The sequence below is a fragment of the Amaranthus tricolor genome, chromosome 15 (assembly GCF_026212465.1).
Source record: "Amaranthus tricolor cultivar Red isolate AtriRed21 chromosome 15, ASM2621246v1, whole genome shotgun sequence".
Lineage (NCBI taxonomy): Eukaryota > Viridiplantae > Streptophyta > Magnoliopsida > Caryophyllales > Amaranthaceae > Amaranthus > Amaranthus tricolor.
In genome coordinates, this window is record NC_080061.1 from 10,296,414 (window position 1) to 10,320,684 (window position 24,271).

At 33.2% G+C, this 24,271-nt stretch overlaps 3 protein-coding genes across 3 annotated transcripts; 1 reads left to right on the plus strand and 2 right to left on the minus strand.

Moving 5' to 3' along the window:
- Window positions 1-6,539: 6,539 nt before the first annotated feature.
- LOC130801007 (zinc finger BED domain-containing protein RICESLEEPER 2-like) lies at window positions 6,540-7,977 on the minus strand. The gene is made up of 4 exons (XM_057664758.1): window positions 7,235-7,977; window positions 6,973-7,154; window positions 6,635-6,924; window positions 6,540-6,548 (listed from the first exon to the last, which is right to left on the minus strand). Exons 1-4 carry the CDS (start codon window positions 7,975-7,977, stop codon window positions 6,540-6,542), a joined length of 1,224 nt encoding a protein of 407 aa, XP_057520741.1.
- A 3,622-nt stretch (window positions 7,978-11,599) lies between these two features.
- Window positions 11,600-12,220, minus strand: LOC130801008 (uncharacterized). The gene has a single exon (XM_057664759.1). It carries the CDS (start codon window positions 12,218-12,220, stop codon window positions 11,600-11,602), a length of 621 nt encoding a protein of 206 aa, XP_057520742.1.
- Window positions 12,221-17,256: 5,036 nt separating this feature from the next.
- Window positions 17,257-18,090, plus strand: LOC130801009 (uncharacterized). The gene has a single exon (XM_057664760.1). The coding sequence runs from the start codon at window positions 17,257-17,259 to the stop codon at window positions 18,088-18,090; it is 834 nt and encodes a 277-aa protein (XP_057520743.1).
- Window positions 18,091-24,271: the final 6,181 nt, after the last annotated feature.

A 24,271-nucleotide genomic window follows, 5' to 3' on the forward strand; every position in this document is an offset into this window, starting at 1 on the left:
ATGCAACTCATACATGGATTTGAATGAATTTAAACATTTTATATGCTCTAGGATTGGCATTGACACTACAAGAAGTACTATTAATTTAAGTTTTAAATACAATCTGAGTGGAGATTTGTTAGCTTTTCCGGTTGAGGATGAGGAGGCTATAGATGCAATGTGGGAGTATTCAAGGTCTACCCCTAGTCCTTCTTTAGAGTTATATGTAGAAGAGGTATCCCTAGGGAACGAAGATGTGAACGTAGTGGAAACAAACGTATTTATGAATATAATTCCTTCTGCTCCTTCTCATACGCCCTTCCCTACCCAAGAAACCCAAAATAATATATTAACGTTAGTGAACTTTCAAAAATAATGTTTACATTTACAATAATAAAACTAACAAAATACCTTATGTTAACTTTAACAATTGATGGAAAAGAATAAGAATGATCTAGAATGGATAAAATGAAGTATAAGAAATGATGGACCTATTTATACAACAACATTACAACGCTATTTTCACATTCTAACGGCTATTTTTCTAATTAACAACGGCTAGTTTAGTTTTTAAATTTAAAAAAAAAAAAAATAAAGCTATAAGTCGCTGTTACTAACAGCGACTTTCAACTTTTTATTATTTTTTTTTTCCCTTAAGTCGCTGTTACTAACAGCGACTTATCCGAGACTAGGCTTGGACGTACGGAAGCTTATTTTGGGACATAAGTTTATCCCAATCTTATACTTGAAATTAAAATGCTAATTAATCTTATTTATTTCAATGATTCGTCAAGTGAACTAGTGTATTTCTATATTAATCAAACAAGTCCTAAAACCATATAAATTTGAATTTTATATATTTTAATAATTATTTTGTCCACTCCTTGGTAATTAGTATTATATATACAAATTCAACGTTACTTGATGTCAAACAAATAATTTTGTAAATTCTTGCGAATTTGACAAAGAAAATTAATTCTTAGGAGTTAAGAATTCTAGTTGTTGTAGAATCAAGTGTGTGACGTTGCTAAAAAAACCACTAAAACTATTAGCAACTAGCATAGAATCTTTGCAATGCACGCAGATGAGTATAAAAATTACAAATAAAATAAATTTTAAATTAAAAATGTAATTATATGTAATAGGATAATAGGTATAAAATTATAGTATTTTCTATAAAATAGATAGAGTATTTTGAAATATTTTGTACTTTTAATGAAAGAAAATTAGGTTGGTAATTAAGTACTATTATTACATACTTTTTAATGCAAATATGAGTAATTTTTCAACAATATTATCATAATGATTCTAACTATTCTTTTAACCATTTTATCATAATAATGATTTTTGTCATTGTGATAAAGTATCAAAGAAAACAAAATAGTGACCAAAGACTGGGTGTTTACATAGTGCTCGAACGAGCACTTGTGGTTAATGACAATTGAATGCGTTTTATTGTAACTATATATATATATATATATATATATATATATATATATATATATATATATATATATATATATATATATATATATATATATATATATATATATATTCAAAGAAGACTAACTCCATTATGGTGGTCGAAAGTAGATGGAGATCAAAAAGTAATACCCAAAGATAGTTAAAGATCCGAGTAAAAGCTCAAATATGAATTTTATTGTAATCCTATGTAATATTTAGGATTAGATTGGACCATACTTTATAATTTGTTTTGTGTTTTATTTTTGCTTTAAATATTGCATTATAATTATGCTTATGCAAGTTTTAGCTTATTTAATTGTTGTTCACAAATGAAATATTCCTAAAGTTGCAAGTTTTAAACTATGAGTTCCACATTAGGCGCATTAATTTAAACTATTTACTGATTGCCCTTGTTATTACCAATTATTTAAGCTAAACATTGATTGATTATTCTTCATTTTTTTTGCATTTCAATTGCTTTTGGTTGGATATATGCCGTTTGTAGAGTACATGTTTGTTCCTTATTTTTACAGATTGATCCACTATTCTCGAGCCTTAAAGCATGTTAGAGAAATGCCAACTAATCCCTGAAGGCTTGGAGGAAGCATGAATCCAAGCCGGGATGAAATAAGGGCAACAAGTGAAAAAAGAGTCGAACTGGAGTAAAGCAAGAAGCATCATTCCTAAAAAAAGGCTCACTTAAATGCTTATATAGTGAATGATAAATGCAAAATAAAGAACTAATGAACGAAAATTTTATAATTTAAAACCAAAAAAATTAAATATAGTCAATGATAAAAAAAAAAACCTCAAATAAAAACAAATGATAACCAAATTCGATGTACAAACAAGGACGCAACATCGCCAGACGGCCACACTACAACATATAGATTTCTCATCCAAATTAATAATAGAATCATATATTTGCATAATTAAAAACAAAATAGAATAGAAACTTGTATGTGTGTATTTCATATATACAAGTATATATATCTTAAATATTTTAAGTGTCTAGTTGCTTTTACATGCTCCTTTTTGTTAATTTATTTACTCAACATATTTATTGTATTGTTTTAATAGTTTTGCTAATATTGTTATCAAGGTTGTTAGGATCCATTTCTACCGTTAGAATTATTGTGGAGATAGGCTCGAAATCAATAGAATTGAATCGTAAGATCGTGTGATCCTACAAATATATATTAGTGTGCTTTGGATAATAAATTATTAATTATATTTGTTTTTTTTATAAGTTTTATGGTATATATAAAAACTTATTTAACTTCATGTTTTGAAATAAAATATTCTAATAATTATTTTATGACTGCCAATCAGAAAAAAACTTGAATTTTATAGTGGTATTGACATAATTTTTTTGATATATATATATATATATATATATATATATATATATATATATATATATATATATATATATATATATATATATATTTATGCATAAGTGAATAAATAAGGATTATATGAACTTTTTTACGAATAAAACTAACCTTTTAGACCCATGTAGAATCGATTTGTTGGATAGTTGGATCATAACCTGCAACCTAAATTCTTAAGCTAAGTATGATTATATAATTCTACCAACATTAAGATATTACCTATGATCTAGATAGGTTGACTATTTTTGGATCGTAAGACGTAAAATCATTAATTAAGATCGAGATTCTAATAACCATGATTGTTATACTGCATATAGTTTTATCTTTGAGGCAACAATGTCACTCATATTTCTCTCTATGTAGAGTTCTCACTTTTTAGAGGTAATATTGACTACAGTCATCTGGCCTTTCTTTGAAGAGAGTACGGGCGAATTGTCTGTCACCCTCCCTCACACAAGTCCTATTTTTGACCGGAATATTGAGTTGATGATGATGATAAAAAAACATTCGTATACAACAAACTTGTAATTATCATGCACACATAAAAATATACATTTTTGACCACAAAAACTTCTGTTTTTATATCACCCAACCAAGATTTTAGAACTAATAAAACCAAAATATGTTTTGGGAGATGATAATAAATAAAAATACTAATAGGAATAAAATTTGATATATTTGGAATATTTATGGGTTAGAGAAAAATAATGTTCATGGTAGGAAGGGAGGAAAACAAAATTGATTTAAGCATGGACCACATAGGAAGGCTTATAAGAAATGATAATGGAGTCATATACTTTCTTTCATCCTTTTAAACTTTTTAATCTTTAATTTCTTGCTTGAAAATTATTAATGGAGTCATATACTTTACCAAAGAAAAATGGAGCAAAGTCATGCATAGGAAGTGTTTGATGAAATATCTCAAAGAGATGTCATTTTACATAGTATTTGTTTTGCTGTCATTGCGATCTCCTCCTTGATGTCAGGTCTTTGATGAAGTTAGACGTATAACTTATCTCAAGGCATGTGTATACTTTTATTTGCGGAAAAGCAATTGTCAGGATGCTCATCAAATTGTAGTTGTTCACAACTTGCAATGTCTCCAATAAATATCCATCACCGTTCCAGTGGGATCAAGCATCCATCCTTTTTATCTTTATCTATTAAAATACCCTCCTTTTGAAGCTTTGAAGGTACAAAAGCTTGTTGAATGGACTTGACATTTTAGTAGTGAATTCAAAAGTAATTTTTCTCTTTCCTGAGAAAAGGCCGAGCATATCAAGTAGGGGATGCCTACTCTTTTCCTCTTTTCTTTTCCTTACTGAGAGCTCTTTTCCACATTTCGAGCATATGCTTTTCGAGTGGGCACATGGGAGTTTAATTGCTTCTTCCTATTATAGGCCGAGCATACGCATATGCATGCTCTTCTTTTTCATGTTTTCAAATTGGAGGGTAGTGCCATGCTTCGTCTTTCTCAAAGAAAATGTTGAGTTTTGGTTTGTTAGAGCAGGATGATTGAGAAGAAATAATCTATTTAGTGTTTTCCTTGATGTATTTCTTGATTGCCATGAAAAATAAAGCAAATGACATGCCTAGGAAGTGTTTGATGAAATTTCTCAAAGGAAACTTAGCTTTTTGTCTGAGTTTTTCAACCCTTGCTCTTGCTAATGTTGATGAGGTAACTTATTGATGAACATAACAATAACATAACAAAAAATATTAGCAACAACAATCATAGGAAGCAACCAAGAATTCATTGTCTTTCAAAGGGATGAAGATGTTAGATAGATGAATAATATCTTAGTTGGCTTCTGTATTCTTTTCAAGATCTCTACTTGTCATATTTGTTTGTTTTGAAGCTGAAGTTGTATAATGGGAATAGTTGATGAGTGATAAATGAAAGCTCTTCTTTTCTTTTCAAGATGACCCATTGCTCCTCTTCCATCTATGATTTTAAAGGAATTAATCAACCCTTTTTCAACTTGATCACCATATTTGTTGAACTTACAATGCTTTTTGTATGTCTCCCCTATCTTAATGACCCCTGGTGATAAGGTAGCTTGTCCATGGAATATGGATAGTGCACTCATGCAGCAACGTGATGATTATTATGATACAGATTCTACTGAAGATACTTTCCAAGAAACCGAGTATATATTTTGAAAGACAATCTTCTCGCGTTCTCTTTGACACGCATTCACTGTTTTCCCAATAACTTTTGAAATATTACTCTCAATGATGTAAGACTGGTAGCGTTGAAAACTAGACTTCAAGGCCTTTCCAATGACATATTATACATCCCAAACGGACATTGGAGCTGAAAGTTATGATCATTTTAACCCAACAGCTTGTAAATGACTTGGATAAATTTAAGGAAGTGTAAAATACATCATAATGGGAGTTTGTTTTTGCTTGCTCTTCTTTGGGTACATGTAGGGATGGTCATGGGGCGGGTCTGGAGCGGGTCTGACCAGACCCGGATCCGGACCCTTAGGGTCCAAAATTTTCAGATCCGGACCCGAACCCTACGGGTCTGACAGGGTCTAGGGTCCTTAATGGGTCTTATACAAAGCATCTTTGATTTTTGTAAGCAACTTATTATCGTATTACAAATACTTGTTCGACTCCATGAAATTCAAATACAAAATAAATACTAAAACGTAAAAACATTGTCTAAATACATGATTAAAAATCAAATATGAAAGACTAAATGAGAAACATAGTGTATATTTCATAACATTAAAAATTACAATAAATTTTGATCAATCTTCTTCAACTTCATCAAGATCCTAAAGGAAATATCAAACAAGTATAAGTTAGTTTTTCAATAAAGAAAAAGTAAATAAAAACAAATCCATTAAAGTTAAAGCGTACTAGTTGAATCGCATCTATTTGTTGTTCTTCATCAACATCCGAATCATCAATTACTGTGGAGCAAGCATAAGCATCTTTCGAAGAACCTTAGAAAAAGATTTTAAAAACAAAAACAAAATAAGATAACCAACCAAAAACAAAACCAATACTAAATCAGTAAAAGTTAGACTTTTACCTTTTATGTCTTCCATCATCCAATTTTGTAAACACATTAATGCTTCCACAGTTTGTGAATGAAGTCTTGAACGATGAGGGCTAATAACTCTTCCTCCGGTACTAAAAGCACTTTCTGAAGCAACGGAAGAAACAGGAATGGCAAGAATATCTTTCGCAATCTTTTGCAAAGTCGGATACTTCGTATTTACTTTCCACCAATAAAGGATATCCAAATCCTCATCATCCGATAATGGTTCTTCTTCTAAATAAAAATCCAATTCACACCTATTCACCTTTCTAACCTTAGTTCTCTTAGATTGAGCAAATTCATCTTGTGCACTGTCTATAGAACTTGGTGCAGGTCGTTTCCTACTTTGCCCAACATCATTCACATTTTTCACAATATCACTTTTCCTTTGATATTCCACAACCAAATTATCAAGACACCTACGAACTCTTGCTAATTGCATATCAACCTCATTAACATCAAAAAACTTCCTAAAATAAAACTCCACACAATCCATTTTATTTCTCGGGTCTAAGATAGTAGCAATAGCCAAAAGTTCACACATATTTTCCCAATACTTGTCAAATTTTTCAAGCATATTTTCTGTCATCAATCTAATAATTTCAACATCACTTTGTAACCACCTACCCATAGCAAGCTTAATCTCACAAACCCTTCGGAAAAAAAGATTGATAGTGATAAACTTTCTTCCAGAAAAAACATTAGTTGTATTGTAAAAAATTTCTAACTTATCACAAACAAGCTCAGCTAATTCCCAATCCTTATCACTAGGAACAACAAAATTCATCTTTTTATTCACTCGCCTTAACCTTGAAAACACATCTTTAAACGTCAAAACACTTTTAAGCATCAAGTAGGTTGAATTCCATCTTGTTTTACAATCAATACTAGGTTTTTTAATGTTAACTAAGTCCAAAAAACGACAAGCCTCCTCAAAATTTTCAATTCTTTTAGGAGTTGACATCCAAAAAGACACACAATCACGAACTTTTTCAATCGCAGAACTAATAACCCCTAATCCATCTTGAACTATTAGGTTCAATATGTGAGCACTACAACGTTAATGCAAAAGATCACCCTCAAGCATCAAAGACCTTTTCTCAAACTTATTCATTAAAATCTTCATCATTGCATCATTAGTAGTGGCATTATCAACAACAACAGCAGATATTTTATTTTCTAAACAATATTGAGACAAACAATCCATCATTACCTTTGCAATAACACCTCCGGTGTGAGGACAAGGCACATAGCAAAACCTATATAGAATTAAAATTAAAAGGATAAATGATAAAATTAAAAGTAACATGATTACATGAGTAAATAAGTAAGATTTTACCTTAAGGTGCGATTTCGTAAGACCCATTGTTTATCAATAAAATGCGAAGTTATGACCATGTAACCCTTCTTCTGGTTGGTTACAGTCCACATATCAGTAGTGATTGCAATTCTACTTTCATTATGATCGAGCAATTTATGTAGAGAAAGTTTTTCTTCTTTAAACATCTTCATGATATCTCGCTTTAATGTGGACCTAGAAATCATCTTAAAATTGGAATTAAGGCTTTCAACAAACCTCCTAAACCCAATATGATCCACCATAGACAATGGATACTCGTGCATAATAACCATGGAAACTAATTCCCTTCTCGAAAATTCTTGGTCGAACTCTTTAAGGTTGCTTTTACCACTATATTCCAAAGAACTTGACCCATCACATTTCTTCTTAACTCTTAAAGTTGTTTGACCACATGCAAGATTCAAATGTCTTCCTGAACAAACTTTCTTTGTGTGTTTCAAGAGATGAGAAGTTCCACTACTACCACTAGTTACTAGACTAACACCACAACGCTTACAAACAGCTCTAGTCACACCATTTACTTCCTCTCTTACAAAATAATTCCATGCCTCAGAGGTTGTTTTCCTTCCCTTATCTTTTGTGCAAGAACTTGGAATACCATCAACATTATCATTAATGAACCCTTCTTCATCCACATTCAATGTATTTTTTGACTCCATACCAAAATCATTTTGTGGTTGTGCAACTGATTTGGACGTACATTGTGATTGATTTTCATCCATTATCTATACGAATACGACTATAAATCTAAATTTAAACACCTATTCAATCAATATATTTCATATCAAAACCATAACAATAAATCTAAATTCGTTTTCAAATCATAACAATAGATTTAAGAGGGGCTGAGGGCATACAGTCATACAGTGATACAGATGATACAGTGATAAAGACACACAGCATACAGATGATACAGTGAGGGGCTGAGGGCATACATTCCAAAACAGAAAGCTAAAACTTACATATAAATCAAAAAAATTAACAATCATAAGTATTCAAAAACTTACAGTATAACGAAATCCCTAATAATGAAAGAGAAGTCAGTTTCAAAAGACCCAAATTTTCAGATATTACAATTTACAAGTCAGTTTCTTGAGATCCCACAACATATATATTACAAGTCAGATGATTCTAGAACAAAAAATGGAGAAAATTAATACACAATACAAAGAAAAATTAAAGAAAAATTAAACAAAATCAAAGAAATGGAATACCTGGAGTTTTCGAGGCGATGGCTATGGCAATGGCGATGGTGATGTCGCAGAGGTGGAGCCGCGGAGGACTAGAGCCAGAGAAACTAGAAAGATGTCGAGAAGGCGGAGGATTAGGGATTTAGAGGAGAAGTCGAGAAGGCGGAGGATTAGGGAAGTCGAGAAGGCGGAGGATTAGGGATTTAGAGGAGAAGTCGAGAAGGCACAGCCGCACAGGATTAGAGGAGAACTGGTTACTGGACAGGAGAAGTCGAGATTGGAGAAGAGAAAAAAATTAGGGTTTTCGAGGATTTTGTGATATTTGAGAATGAGAAGGCACTCCCAGTTCCACGCCCATCCAGTGAAAAATATAAAATTTAAATTTTAAAAGTTTAGGGTCCGGGTCTTCATATTAGGACCCGGACCCGGACCCGTCAAAAAAAATTTGGATCCAGACCCGGACCCGGATCCGACGGGTCTCAAAAATTAAGACCCAGACCCTTATAAAAGGGGCGGGTCCTACAGGGTCCTGGACCCATGACCATCCCTAGGTACATGTGAACTCTTCCTCATCTAAACTCTCCCTTACATAAAGGGTCCATGCCTATTCTTTTCACCACTTATGAAAAACTTAAGGAGAAGTACTCACCTTAAGACCAAAAGGAGGTAAAAGTTTTAATTTTTAAAACTTGTCAAAATATAATTAAAATATTAAATTTGGTTTGTAAGCATACACACTTCCTTTCCACCCTTCTCTTGACAACATATTCCAAGTGGAGAGGAACTCATTGCTATCATTTGGTTGTAATGAGCACCATGTGAGGATCTTCAAATCAGTCCGGAGACAATGATTAATTTTTTACTTGACGATAAACCTACAAAGGCGTGGAATGTTCGAATGATCTTCAACGTTAGACAATACTTCATGCTCTTCGTTTTGTAGGGCAGCTTATTAGCTCCAAATGATGATGATCGTTTGGTTATTGCATGATTAATATTGTTATCCTTGACCGATGTTAGTGAATATCTTAGGATTAACTTGGCTTCGATAAGCCCTAAGGCTTAGATATGATTTGAGAGAGTTAAGACCTTAATTACACCATCTGAAAGAGTTGTAAAATATTCCATATGATCATCGAGCTAATGAGCCCCATGGTCATCCAAGTCTTCACAAAAAGAATCAAGACCTTCCATGGATCAAAGTTAGAATTTATTATTATAGTATGACCGTTAATCATAAGGGCCCTAAGGTGTCTAGTTTTGTTCTTAGAGGGTCGCCTTTGGCTAACAAGCCCCGAAGTACTTGAGTTTGACTTCATTGGGATGATATAGGGCCTTCTACCTTCTATAAGGTTAAAATGTTCCAATAAGGGACAATCTTGATCATCGGAGCCTTAAGGTCTTTGGATTTTTGAGAGTATACAATAAGCATAGCAAAGAAATGAAGCCTTGATAGTAATACTTGTCGCGTCAAGGGTAGTCCGAAGATAAGATATTGATAATCAAGGTAGGGATGCAAATAAAATTTGATAAAAATAAGTGACATTTGAACAAAGCTTGGATAATACGGCTAGGATTGGTGATAATTTACCAAAAGCAGTGTTTGAGTGGAGATATTTGAATAACATGATCGACATTTGAGCCAAGTCGATTGATTCGGTTAGGATGCGAGATGACTAACCCGGTTAGAATTGATGAAATGTCATGTTGTCGGGATTATCAAGGATCTTTGTTCCTTAGGCTGATAGAGAAACTTAGTTTGTTTAGGTCTAGATCCTTAGATCCAAAATTGATCTACAAAAGTGACAATAAAGGATCTTTGATTGACAAAGAATCCTAGCTTGATTGAGATAATTTAGGGCCACATAGCCACCCAAATTGATCTATGAAAATGAAAGATAAAGGATCTTTGCTTGACGAAGACTCCTGAAATAATCAAGTAGGGATCGTTGTGCCAAAGGCTGAAAAAGGGTTTTGAAAAAATTAACTAATTTGGGGCTAGCTTGCCACCCAATTTAATTCTAGACAATGACTATAGGGATCTTCTTGCCAAAGGCCGACAAAGAGTCCGAAACAAATTGGTAATTTGGGGCTAACTTGCCACCCAAATTATGTCTAGACAAAGACTATAAGGTTCTTCGTGCCAAAGGCTGACAAGGAGTCCTAAAGAAAATTGGTAATTTGTACTAACTTGCTACCCAAATTATATCTGGACAAAAACTATAAGGATCTTCGTGCCAAAGGCTAACAAAGAGTCCTGAAATGAATTGGCTAACTTGGGGCTAGCTTGTCACCCAAATTAGTTTCAGACCATGACTATAAGGATCTTCGTGTCAAGGGCTGACAAAGAGTCCTGAAATGAATTGGCTAACTTGGGGCTAGCTTGCCACCCAAATTAGTTTCGGACCATGTCTATAAGGATCTTCGTGCCAAGGGCTGACAAAGAATCCTGAAATGGAAAATAGGCTAATTTGTTGAGATTGGACATCACACAAAGTTTTTCCTAACTTTATCATTCATTCATTCACGATTTTCTCAATCTTCCATTACATAGATTTTCATCTTGATGTTCAAAGGATTTCATTACATATTTAATTTCTTAACAAGGTATAATAGCCTCTTACAATGGTCGATTATAGCTTACTACTAGACTTCAGAGTACTTGTTACTTTCATGGCATGAGATTTACTGGTAGTGATGCTGGACTTTATCAAAGAATGAACACTATCCTTGATGAACATATCACCTGCCTAAAATTTGGAGTATTCACCGTATACGACTTTGATAAAACCTTCGGTGACACTAGTCTACTTCTCTTTTTTCCCATTAGAGTTTTGATCCAACCCTTGATTATTGTATGACCCTTGCCTAGACCGATAAGGTTGGTACTGTTGATTTCGATTGATGAATCGTCCCAATTTTCCTTCATTTGCGAGTCGATCAAGGACTTTCTTAAGTTCTCGGCAATGAGCAAGGGTATGACCATGCTCCTTGTGATACTCACACCACAAGTCCATATTTCTTCTATTCATTGAAGTACTCACTTGAGGAGGTTGTGGAAGTTTAGATCTAATGGCACAGAAAATGTCCTTTTGGTTCCTGTTGAATCGAGGTTCATAGACCCATCCTTCAGCTCTTTTGACCATTCCACTGACTAATTGTGATCAAACCCAGGAGGTTCTTGCCTACCTGACCCCATTTGAGAGTATCCAGTATATTCTTTTTGGTAAGGTTTTGCATGTGGTTGAGATTGGGATTGTAGTTTATCATTCTTCTTCTTCTTAGCTTGAGAGTCTATAGGTGTGCAAATTTCTGAGGCTTGAACAAACCTTTGAGCGATTTGCATTGCTTCAACATAGGAGGAAACTCCATTCTCAATGAGATGCCATTTTAATTTATGAGTTCTCAATCCATTAATGAGTGTCGACACAGTTGCAGAATCACTTATGTTCGTAATGGTCAAGACTTCATCATGGAACCTCTTGATGTAACTGGAGACTAACTCTCCTTCTTGTTGGATGACAGACATAAGGTGAATACATGACTTCTTTTGTCTCTTAAAGACAATAAATTGATCTAAGAATATCTTCTCAAGTTGAGCGAAACTTTCAACGCTCCCACAAGGTAGTGAAGTATACCAAGATAAAGCTAATCCGCTTAGGGTAGTAGGAAAGAACTTACAAAGAAAAGCTTTACATGTAGTATTAACTGCCATGTGAGCCCGATATGATTCTATGTGTTCTTGAGGATCTTGGGTTCCATCAAAGGACACCATGTTCGGAATCTTGACTTTACTCCGGTTAGGAGTAGCTAAAACTCGAGCAGACAGGGGGTCTTTAATACAAATGGAGCATATTCAGGTCCTCCTTCTTCAAACTTATCTTGATCATGCTTTAGTGGGCTTTGACAGGATACTTCCTCCCGTCGAGATGGGGATTGTTGATAAGTGTGTTCTTTTTCTTTTCTCTTAGAGATGAGAGCACGAGCATCTAACTCCCCGGAACGAAGCTTTCGACTGGTAATTATCTTTCCAATATCCATGATAGAGTGTGCCTTTGTCTGGTTAGGATCTTGTCGACGTTCTTCCCTTCCCCGGTTAGGATTAGGGTCTTGTCTCTCCCTTTCCTAGTTAGGGTTGGGATGATACAATGGTTGTGCCGAGATGTTACGATGATGACTGCCTCTGGTCGGCTGATGAGAATATTCTTTTCTAATGTCATGAGGAGGTGCGTAATTAGCCTTACGATTTTGAGTGGGCAGTGTTTCCTGGCTTTCAGCTACATCCTCTACATAGTAATTGAGTGGGGTAGGCTTGTGAATGGGTGTAGATCTCCTCCTTGGAGAAGGTTGGACTTGTTAATTTTCAACATTAGGAGATGATCTAATTGGAATTGACTTAAAGGCTTGAGTGATGTGCTCTTGAATCTGAGCAGTGAGAAGAGTTTCAAATTCTTGAAGCTCTTGATGGGTGACAGGATCCGGGTTAGAATTCGGATTAGGAATTGGAGGATTGAGATTACAAGCATGGCCGGAGCTGTTTGCTTCAGACGGGTGAGGTCCCGACTGATGACTACGAGCCTGGGTATTTCTATTTGGAGGCATGGCTTTCAGTTCGAGTTCAGAGTGAGGTGTTAGTCTTCCCTACAGACGGCGCCAAACTGTTTCGGGTGAAACTTAGTTGCAATTTGTATTAAGTGGGGGAAGGGTAATTTATGCTGTAACTCCAAGCAAAAAGTCCAAGTGTCGAAGTGTAGGGTAGCTCAGTTCAAATCTGTGACGTCGAATGCAGTTGAATGTAGTCGAAGGAGGTTGAAGATCTTCGAATGAACCTACAAAACGAACAAAGGTTACTATCCCGGGGACGGCACCCGGGAAAGCCCTTCCGATGCTTAAGTTAGTTAACAATTGAATATGAATATGAGAATTGAATCACTTGGAGAGAATATGGGAGAAAAACTTACTTCATTAGGACATTTTGTGAGTATTTATAGTCATTTGCTTCGTACTGATATTGAAACTAACCGTATCTGCTTTTCGGACTGATAAATCATAAAGTAGATCGATTCGCAATGCAGAATTGGGCTTGATATTTTATTGACTATGTTTGACTTGGGCTTGATATTTTATTGACTATGTTTGACTTGAGCTTGATCAAGTCATAGGACTTCTTTGACCATATGTGAGGCCCAATTAATATTGGGGTCTTGTACCCAAAACAAAACTGTTTATTAAACATATTATTCAACAAAAGATAAATCTAGATAGAAGATTGATTAAATATACATCAAAATATTATTTTCAACACAATTGCACGCACGAAACAACACAAATCAAAACCCTTAAAACTCCTTAAAATTTCGGCCAAATAATAAAAAAAAAAACACATGAAAATACCATAAAACAATACGTAAAAAGTTGTTATTAAAAAATTTGAGAACTAAACGAAACTTATGATAAAAATTGGATGATCAAGTCCGTAGTTACCAAGAACACAAGAGCAACCTGTTGGAGTATATAATAGATTTTGGGGCTCAACCAAAAGCTTAAGTTGATGATTGAGGCCCCAAAATATGTTATATACTCTAACACAACCAAAAGACCATTTTTATCCTCACCAATGTTGAAAGGAAAGAGAACAAAATGGACTAATGTTTTTCTTCTTTTGCAAGCCAAAAGACTTAGAAAGGATCATATCATACTATCTATTAAAAATATTGAAAATTTCCATGTGGCACTCCCTCGGGAATTCTGCCACTTAAATTGTTAAGATTTGCTAAATTTTAATCATTTGACAAGTTATTTTTACACAATACTATTTATTAAAAATATTAGAAAAGTCCATGTGGCACTCCCTTAGGAGTTCTGCTATTTGAATTATTGAGATTTGCTAAATTTTAATCATTTGATAAGTTATTTTTACACAATAATATTAACTTCTGCCAATTAAAATAAAAAAAACAAGCATCTAATTATCTATGTTTAATTTAAATAAAGCTAATTACATAACAATCACACTATCATACTATCTATTAAAAAGATCGAAAAATTCCATGTGGCAATCCTTTAGGAGTTTTGCCACTTGCACTGTTGAGATTTGCTAAATTTTTATTATTTGACAAGTTATTTTTACAGCATGTTAACTTCTACCAATTAAAAAAATCAAACATTTAATTAACTATATTTAATTTAAATAAAGCTAATTGCATAGCAATCATACTATCATACTGCCTATTAAAAAGATTGAAAAATTCCATGTGGCACTCTTTTGAAGTTCAACCACTTGGATTATTGAGATTTGATAAATTTTAATCATTTGCAAGTTATTTTTACACAATAATATTAACTTCTACCAGTTAAAAAAAAAAATTCAAACATCTAATCATACTATCTATTTAAAAGATCGAAAGATTCCACGTGGCACTCTCTCGTAAGTTCTGCTACTTGGATTGTTCAGATTTGCTAAATTTTAATCATTTGACAAGTTTTTTTTAACACGATAATGATTACTTCTACCAATTAAAAAAAACCAAACATTTAATTCACTATGTTTAATTTAAATAAAGTTAATTACATAACAATAATACTATTTATTAAAAAGATTGGAAAATTTCAAATGACACTCCCTTAGGAATTCTGCCACTTAGATTGTTGAGATTTTTCTAAATTTTAATTATTTGGCAAGTTATTAGTACACAATAATGTCAACTCATATCAATTAAAAAAAAAGAAAAAAAGAAAAACCAAATATCTAATTAACTATGTTTAATTTAAATTGAGCAAATTACATAACAAAAAGATATAAACTACTATAGTATGTATTTATATAAGATAAGATAATTAAATAACTTTTGTTAATGAAAATTATTACCTTATTTTGTTTCCTATTTACTGTAATTTTTTTAAGAAAATCAAAACCAATTTGTTTCTCATGTAAATTGAAATTATTTAAATAATTGTGAATTTTTAATATCTTCACTTTTAAAATTTATCACAATCACATTGTAATCATTAGTTTATATCTATTATTACATTTTAATAATATGTATGTGCACACATTTACATATCCGTGCATTGCACAGGCATATAAATTAGTAATGTTAATAAAGTAATTTATGGTGATTAACCACCATAATTACGTGGGTTACGAAAACCTTTCAATAGCCTCGTTCTACCCCTTGTTTGAACGACCAAGTGGTCAAAATTGACCATCTATAATTTTTTTTTTGTTCTTTAAATTGGGCTAACAAAATGCAAAAAACGAGAAGTATATATGTTATGCAATAAATTTTAAACTTTCCTAAATAAAGTTTTTATTTCAAAAATAAAATTCATTTAAACTTATAAAAATACCTAATCACCCTAAAATAGGATGTAGAATGTAATTTTAATATTTTATTTAATTTAAAATAAGAAATGAAATGGTCAATCTAGCAGGGTGTTACACTAATTTACAACTTTAATCGCGGATTTAAGTAGAAAAAGGATTTCGTTATCTCATGCTACAAACGTAAGAATTCTTTAAAAGGTCCAAAGAATAATTTGATGAAGTAGGGAATCGTCTTGGTAAAAATAATAACCCCCTACGATTAGATCGTGCTGGTGAGTATTTGAACCAAGACATCTATGATCGAATTGCAATGGTAGTGGAATTGTTTCCCTAACGAGATATTGAACTTTATTGTATATGGTTAGATAGATGATATCTCTTGCAAAGCTGCGTGGCATGGTGATGTCATGAGGCACTAAGGTTTATTTATAAAGCTCTCTGTTAAATAATATAATCTAGAAAAATCTAGGGAATAATGTATCTAGAAATAAGTAAACAAAAATCTATGATATCCTAGAAATATCTAGACTAACACCCTAAAGTTAATAGCCTAGAACTATCTACAAATTGTAGAAAAGACTAGAAACATAATGATGGTGAAAGCACCAACATAGAAGCACTATATATATATATGTTGCATGCTCTCATTTGTAATTAAGCCACATAATACAAGAAACCTTTTTTCACAAAAGCCATCAACTCTCCTCTTTATTTTTTCATACTAGCATCTTCAATATTTATTAACCAAAATCAATAATTCACTACAACTTCCGCATATTAATTCTAACAGTTGGTATCAAGAGCCACTAATCCAAAGCCTTCTTTTTTCAATCATATATCATCCAAATTTCATATCAATACCAACTCCACATATATATAAATGGCCTCCCCTAACCCAAATTCAAACACAAACACAAACATATTTAATCCCCAAGTTAATTGAGTACCTATATTTAAAGGGGAGAAATTTGATCAATGGAGTATGCAAATGAAATCAATTTTCATTACCCAAGATATATGGGAAATCATTCAAGATGGTTATGAGCAACCCAAAGATGCCAATGAAGATGCTTCTTGGGATGACACTAAAAAGTGTTAATACAAGCAAAACAAAAGAAGGGATCATTATGCCCTCTCTATAATATATCGTGGAGTAGATGAGACGATCCTACCAACAATCATGACCGCCACAACGGCAAAGGAGGCATGGAGCACTTTGGAGACAAAATATCGAGGCTCCGAAAAGGTAATACTCTTCAAACTACAATCTTTATGGGTCAATTTGATAGTATGCAAATGACCAATAATGAGTCAATTCAATCATATACCGACTGAGTCTCAAATATTGTTAACCAAATTCGATCCAATGGAGACACCATTGAAGATGTTAAATAATTCGGAAAATATTAAGAACTTTAAAAAAAAAATTTGATCATATTGTGGCTGCTATAGAAGAATCTAATAAAGATTTAAATTCACTCACCATGACTGAATTAATGGGCTCTTTATTAGCACATGAAGAAAGAATGCGTAAATTTGAAGAGCAACCAATTGAACAAGCTTTTCAGGCTAAATTAAAATTTTCTAATAATGGAGAAAATATAAATGGCCACGGTAAAAATTTTCAACCAAAAAAGGGCATTTTTAACAACCGTGGTAGGGGGAGAGGAAATAATAAAAATCAAGGGAGCCGAGATAACAACTCTTATTGCATATTATGCAAGAAAAACAATCATAACACAAGAGATTGTCGGTACAAATGCAAAAGATGTACACGACACTCTCATTTTGAAAAAGATTGTTATTTCCGGCAAAAGGAAGAGGCTAATTTCACAGAAAATAATGATCAATTATTTTACACATGTCTGAATGCTCAAGAAGAGCAAACTGACACATGGTACATCGATAGTGGTTGCTCCAACCACATGACCGGAAATAAAAATTCATTTGCTAATCTTGATGAAAATATAAAATCACAAATAACACTTGGTGATGGGAGTAACCAAGTAGTTGTCGGAAAAGGAACAATTGTTGTTAAAACAAAAAATGGCTCCTCTAAATTCATCCCCGATGTATTTTATGTCCACGGGCACGCACAAAATTTGTTAAGCGTGGGACAATTAGTCCAAAAGTGCTACATGGTAAAATTTGATAATAATCAATGCCACATATATGACAAGAAAAAGGGGCAATTAATTACCACTACTAAAATGGCTCCTAATAAAATATTCCTACTTAAAATGCAATCAGAGTTTAATATTGCACTAAGTTCAATAATGGATGAATCCACCTTATGGCATTTAAGATTCGGGCATTAAATTTCGACAGTCTAAAACTGTTGAAAAATAGAGAAATAGTGATTGGGCTACCACCAATCACCAATGAAAAGAAAATTTGTGAGGGTTGTATATATGGCAAAATGCATAGATCGCCATTTCCAACCTCGTCTTGGATGGCCAGAGCTCCATTAGAAGTTGTCCATGCAGATGTATGGGGCCCTACCAAGAATCCGTCTCTTGGCGGAAAAAGATATTTTCTGTTGTTCGTTGATGACTTTTCACGCATTATGTGGGTATATTTTTTGGAGAAAAAATCAGAAGCATTATCCCATTTCATGCAATTCAAAGCCCTCACAGAAAAACAAAGTGGGCATTCAATAAAGGTTCTACGAACCGATCGTGGGGGAGAATTCACAAGTAATGAATTCAACAAATTTTGTAAAGAGCATGGCATCGAAAAGGAGCTCACAGTCAGACGCACACCACAACAAAATGGCGTTGCAGAAAGAAGAAATCGTACAATTGCTGAAATGGCCCGCAGCATGATGCAAGGAAAAAATTTGCCTAACTATTTTTGGGCAAAAGCTGTCCACACAGCTATTTACATCCTCAACAGATCTCCCACGAAAGCATTGAAGAGTATGACACCCTACGAAGCTTGGCAAAAAAGGAAACCAAAGGTCGAGCATGTCAAAGTTTTCGGATGCATTGCATATGCCCACGTTTCGAAGGAGAATCGGGACAAGCTAGATGAAAAAGGAGAAAAATGTATCTTCATTGGATACAGTGACGAGTCAAAGGATATCGTCTCTATCAGCCCGAATCTAAGAAGTTGATCATCTCAAGAAATGTCATATTCGACGAAAAGGCCCAATGGCAATGGAACGAGAACGATGTTGAAGTTTCAGTAGAAGTCATTCCACCACCAAGCCCAGATGAAGGAGAAGATCCAAATCAGTCACCAACTCAATCATCTGCAAGTCCATCACCATCAACCAATCCAGGAACACCATCAAGGAGCCCAAGAAGTCCATCTACATCACAAAGCTCAAGGTTGGAGTTAAGTCACTCAAGCCCAGCTCAACAAGTTCGAAGATCACAACGAGATCGATGTCCACCAAGCTACTTCGAAGATTATCAATGCAATCACACCATCATGGCACTCTTTGCTGAAGAACCACAAAACTTTCAAGAAGCAGCTCAAGAAGAAAGATGGATCGAAGCCATGAACGAGGAGATCAAGATGATAGAAAAGAACGACACATGGGAGCTTGTTGATATCTTCTCCAAAATGGCTTTGAAAAAAGCCCAAATGAGCCATCACTCTATATCAAGACCCAAGGGCCAAAGTTTCTCATCTTATGCCTATACATAGATGATCTAATCTACACAGGCACCGATCCGAGGATGATAGAAGACTTCAAAAAGACAATGATGTCAAAATATGAAATGACAGACCTCGGAGCTATGAAGTACTTCCTTGGCATGCAAGTCAAGCAAAGTCCAGGTAAAATATTTCTCTCACAAGAAAAATATGTCGAGGATATGCTCAAAAAATTCAACATGAGCGATTATAAGCCAATGGCTACAAATGAGAAGCTCTTAAAGAATGATGGAAAAGAAAAGGTGGATGCATCAATCTACCGAAGTTTAGTCGGATCTCTCATATATCTTACATATACAAGACCAGACATCGTTCATGCAGTCAACATCATCTCAAGGTTTATGAGTGAGCCAAGCAAAGCTCACTTAGCAGCAGCCAAAAAGCTATGGGATAATGTACGAGTCCGAAGCAGACTACAAGCTCATAGGCTACACGGATAGTGACTGGGCAGGAAGCATCGACGATCGAAGAAGTACGAGTGGATTCGTGTTCCAACTAGGGTCCAAGTCTATCTCATGGTCATCAAAGAAACAAGCTACAGTAGCACTATCATCATCAGAAGCAGAATACGTATCAGCTACAAGCGCGACATGTGAAGTAGTATGGCTAAGAAGAATCTTAAAAGATCTACAACAAAAGACAGAAGATGCAATTACCATCTATTGTGACAATATATCAGCAATAGCCATGACAAAGAATCCAGTCTTCCATAGTCGCACAAAGCATATTGAGATTCGAAACCACTTCATTCGAGAATTGGTCGAGAAACAAGAGATCGAGCTACAATTCTACAAGACAGGGGAGCAACTCGCAGACATATTTACCAAGGCACTTCCAACGGAAAAGTTCATCAAATTTAGAAGACAGCTATGAAGCCAAGATTTTTCAGATTAAGGGGGAGTGTTAAATAATATAATCTAGAAAAATCTAGGGAATAATGTATCTAGAAATAAGTAAACAAAAATCTATGATATCCTAGAAATATCTAGACTAACACCCTAAAGCTAATAGCCTAGAACTATCTACAAGTTGTAGAAAAGACTAGAAACATAATGATGGTGAAAGCACCAACATAGAAGCACTATATATATATGTTGCATGCTCTCATTTGTAATTAAGCCACATAATACAAGAAACCTTTTTTCACAAAAGCCATCAACTCTCCTCTTTATTTTTTCATACTAGCATCTTCAATATTTATTAACCAAAATCAATAATTCACTACAACTTCCGCATATTAATTCTAACAATATCTTCCTTTGTGGTATAGATCACATCACACAATATCTCCCCTTGTGATGTAATCAGACCATTGTTTTGATATAATATTTCAGAAGTTAAAATCTTTGATTTGACAAGGCAATCAAAAAGTTTTATTTTCTCAACAATGAAGAAGGATTTTGTATGGACAAGAAGTAAGTGGGAACAACATCACTTTCGTATGCAATTGGTTTACAAGATTGAATAAGTCGTTTTATCTTGGTAGAATTGATATACGGGCTACTTGTGACTGATAACTAAGAATTAAAGCATAACCTTACATCCTATGCTAATTTGTAACTCGGATAAAATTTGTTGAAATTCAAAGAGAGAAAGAAAGGATTTTGTAGAAACACTTTAGTATCACAAGGAGTTGTGTATTATAATGGTAAAATTTGATATCATCACACTTAGTAAATGCAAGTATTGTCATCTTGTCGTCTACAGACAAGTGGGAAAGTGAAGGAATATGTCCGAGGATCAATCTAATAATACATACTGAATACATATAGGATTAATATGAGGATATAAATTGTACATTTAATAAATGGACGTTCGTACAATTTTGGACTAATTAGATTAGACTAAATAGAGTTAAATGTATAATTCTAAAATGTCACACAAAATAAATTAATAATTACTTATTGACCAAGTTAATATAATTAAGGTAAAAGACTCAATGACCTAGTAGTTTGTAATATGAATAATATTAAGGTTTATTTAGAAAAGATTTTCAAATAGGATTTTTGACTTTGTTTGCATGTATATATACACCTTGTTATCAGTGATAGAAAAATTATCTGAGAAAAAAAGAAAGAAAAAGCAACATAAATTTTATGCTTCTTACTTTCAATGTTTTCTTAGTTCTAGCACACAATTGATATGTATCTAAGTTAACTAATTAGAATTATATATATTTTAATACTAATCTCTGATTCGTTAGTACTTTGTAGTATCCATTTCCTACATAGTTGTACAATTCACATATCAAACGTTGTTATTTCTTTACACCCTTAGTTAAGTTAGATTTTATTATGCATGTTTTCCTGGGGTTTAGACGGTATAACAGTTGTTATTATTTATTCCACATTCTAGTATTTATAAGTTCTTGTAGACACCTATTTTTATTTGTGATGAGACAATTTGTATGCGTTGTGAATTTGATGGAAATTTAGGCCTTTACAAGGTTTTCAAAATGTCTTCTTATGGCTACAATCATCAACAAATATTAGCAATGATAATTTGTATTACATGAGTATATGAGAAATGTGTATAGAGTTGCATATATTTATCATGTGTTTGATAAGGAAAAGTATGGTGTGACATAACCTTGTCGTTGCATTAAGAAAATTATTTCCCTATTATCCCAAATGTAAATAGGAGGTACTTTCTCAGGGTTAACACATCTACTAAAAGCAATGGGAACTCTCTACTTGAGGTGTGAAGCAAATACCACACTTGCACAAGTAAATAGAATTAGAGAAGACTAAGACTTGTGTGTATCCAAATGAATGAAATAACACCAATTTATACGAAATTTCCAACAACTGTATTACAACCTTTATAAAGCATAGTCAAAGAGTATATATATATATATATATATATATATATATATATATATATATATATATATATATATATATATATATATATATATATATATATAATATATATATATATATATATATATATATATATATATATATATATATATATATATATATATATATATATATATATATATATATATATTGAAAATATAGTTGTGTGAGAGAACTTTAAATGACCGTTAATCCAACAATATTAATTTGAAATACTCCATCCTCATTAGTTGTACATCCTTTTGTCCTCATGGAAACCAAAAGTATCTAACATACTCATCACATCATGGAGAGGATTTGAAGATGTAAAGGTTGAAGTCCTTCTTAATAAAGAGAGAAGATCTAAGAGAAAATATGTTATTGATAATCTCTATATGCCTATAGATGTTGAACAAATATTGGTCAAATAACTTTAAAAACATTTTTTTTATAAATCTATTAAAGTTTAAAAAAAGGTTTTATATGCTAAAATGAATAAAATGTTGTAAAGCTTATATTGTTGATTTTTAATAAATTGAGATACTTACTTTTTTTACATAAACAATCAAATATAAACTTAAGGTATTACACAAAATTCCTATTTGACAAATGTCTTATTGGTAATCATAGTTTCTTTTAGTTGGTCAAATAACTTGGAAAATTATTTGAAAAATGGTTTGTAAATCAATTAAATGTCTCTTTTTAAGCTAAAATGAATAGAATAAGTGAATAGTTTGTAGTGCTTGCTTTCAGTTTGTAAATATTATGGATAATAATGCAAGAAATAAAAGTACAAATACAAGTTGATCTTTGTAGTGTCTCATTTGTGTATAGCAATGGCAATGAACAATTTCAACACATTGCCTATCTTGTAGATCTCTCAAATATGGAAGCTTCGAAAAGATTGATTCTTTTTTTCATAGTTGGTCTTCACTCCTTTGCACTTGCACTGTTTTACCAAATACAGTTTCAACTCCCTTAACATGTTCGTGAACCTCATAACTGGTCAACAGTCGATGAGCTACACGATCCTCAGCCCCTGCGTTGAACGTCTTTTATTTCTTACGATATTGGTGATCTCGTGAGAGGAACTTTCGATGGTTAATGAATACATGTTTACTCTTAGAAATCCAAGTGGATTCCATGTCCTCGATACATATTGGGCATGCTTTCTTCCTTTTGTTCTTATACCCTGATAAGTTGCCATATGCCGGAAAATCATTGACGGTGCATAAAAGCACTGCACGTAATGTGAACTCCTCATTAGCATGTGCATCGAACATCGATACCCCTTCATCCCACATCTTTCTCAAATCCTCAACAAGAGGTGCAAGATATACACTTATGTCATTTCTAAGTTGTTTAGGACCCGAGATTAGAAGCGAAAGCATATGTACATACACTTCATAAACAACCAAGGAGGAAAATTATAAATAATCGTACTAGCCAAGTACTATGTTGAGAACTAGATTGCTGAATGAGTTCATTTCATCCGTACACAGGCCAAGCCTTAAATTAAGATCTTCATCCCTAAATGTCTTATGTAACCTATTAATAGTCTTCCACCCTGGAGAATCAGCTGGATGTGTGAGCAAGTGACCTTTCTTCACACTATTTGTATGCCACCTCAAATTTGACGCATCTTTCTTTATGGAAAACAAGCACTTGAATCTAGTTATTATTGGAAGATACCACAATAACTTAGCCGAGGGCCCTTTACCATCTTGAGTCCCTTTACACTTGTAATGCGATAACCCACACACCTCAGACACTAGTCTAAGTTTTCATTTTCATTCCAATACAATACAAAATCATTCAGACGAAAATGAATCTTGTAGTACTCTAAGCCGAAAGGACACATGAACTTTTTGACCATATATCCAAGAACGATCTTTTATCATCCTAGGTGTGATTCATTAAAAATAAATTTAATACACATACATCAAAATATACACTTAACTCTAATTAGCCATAATTAACCCTATTTGAGCATATA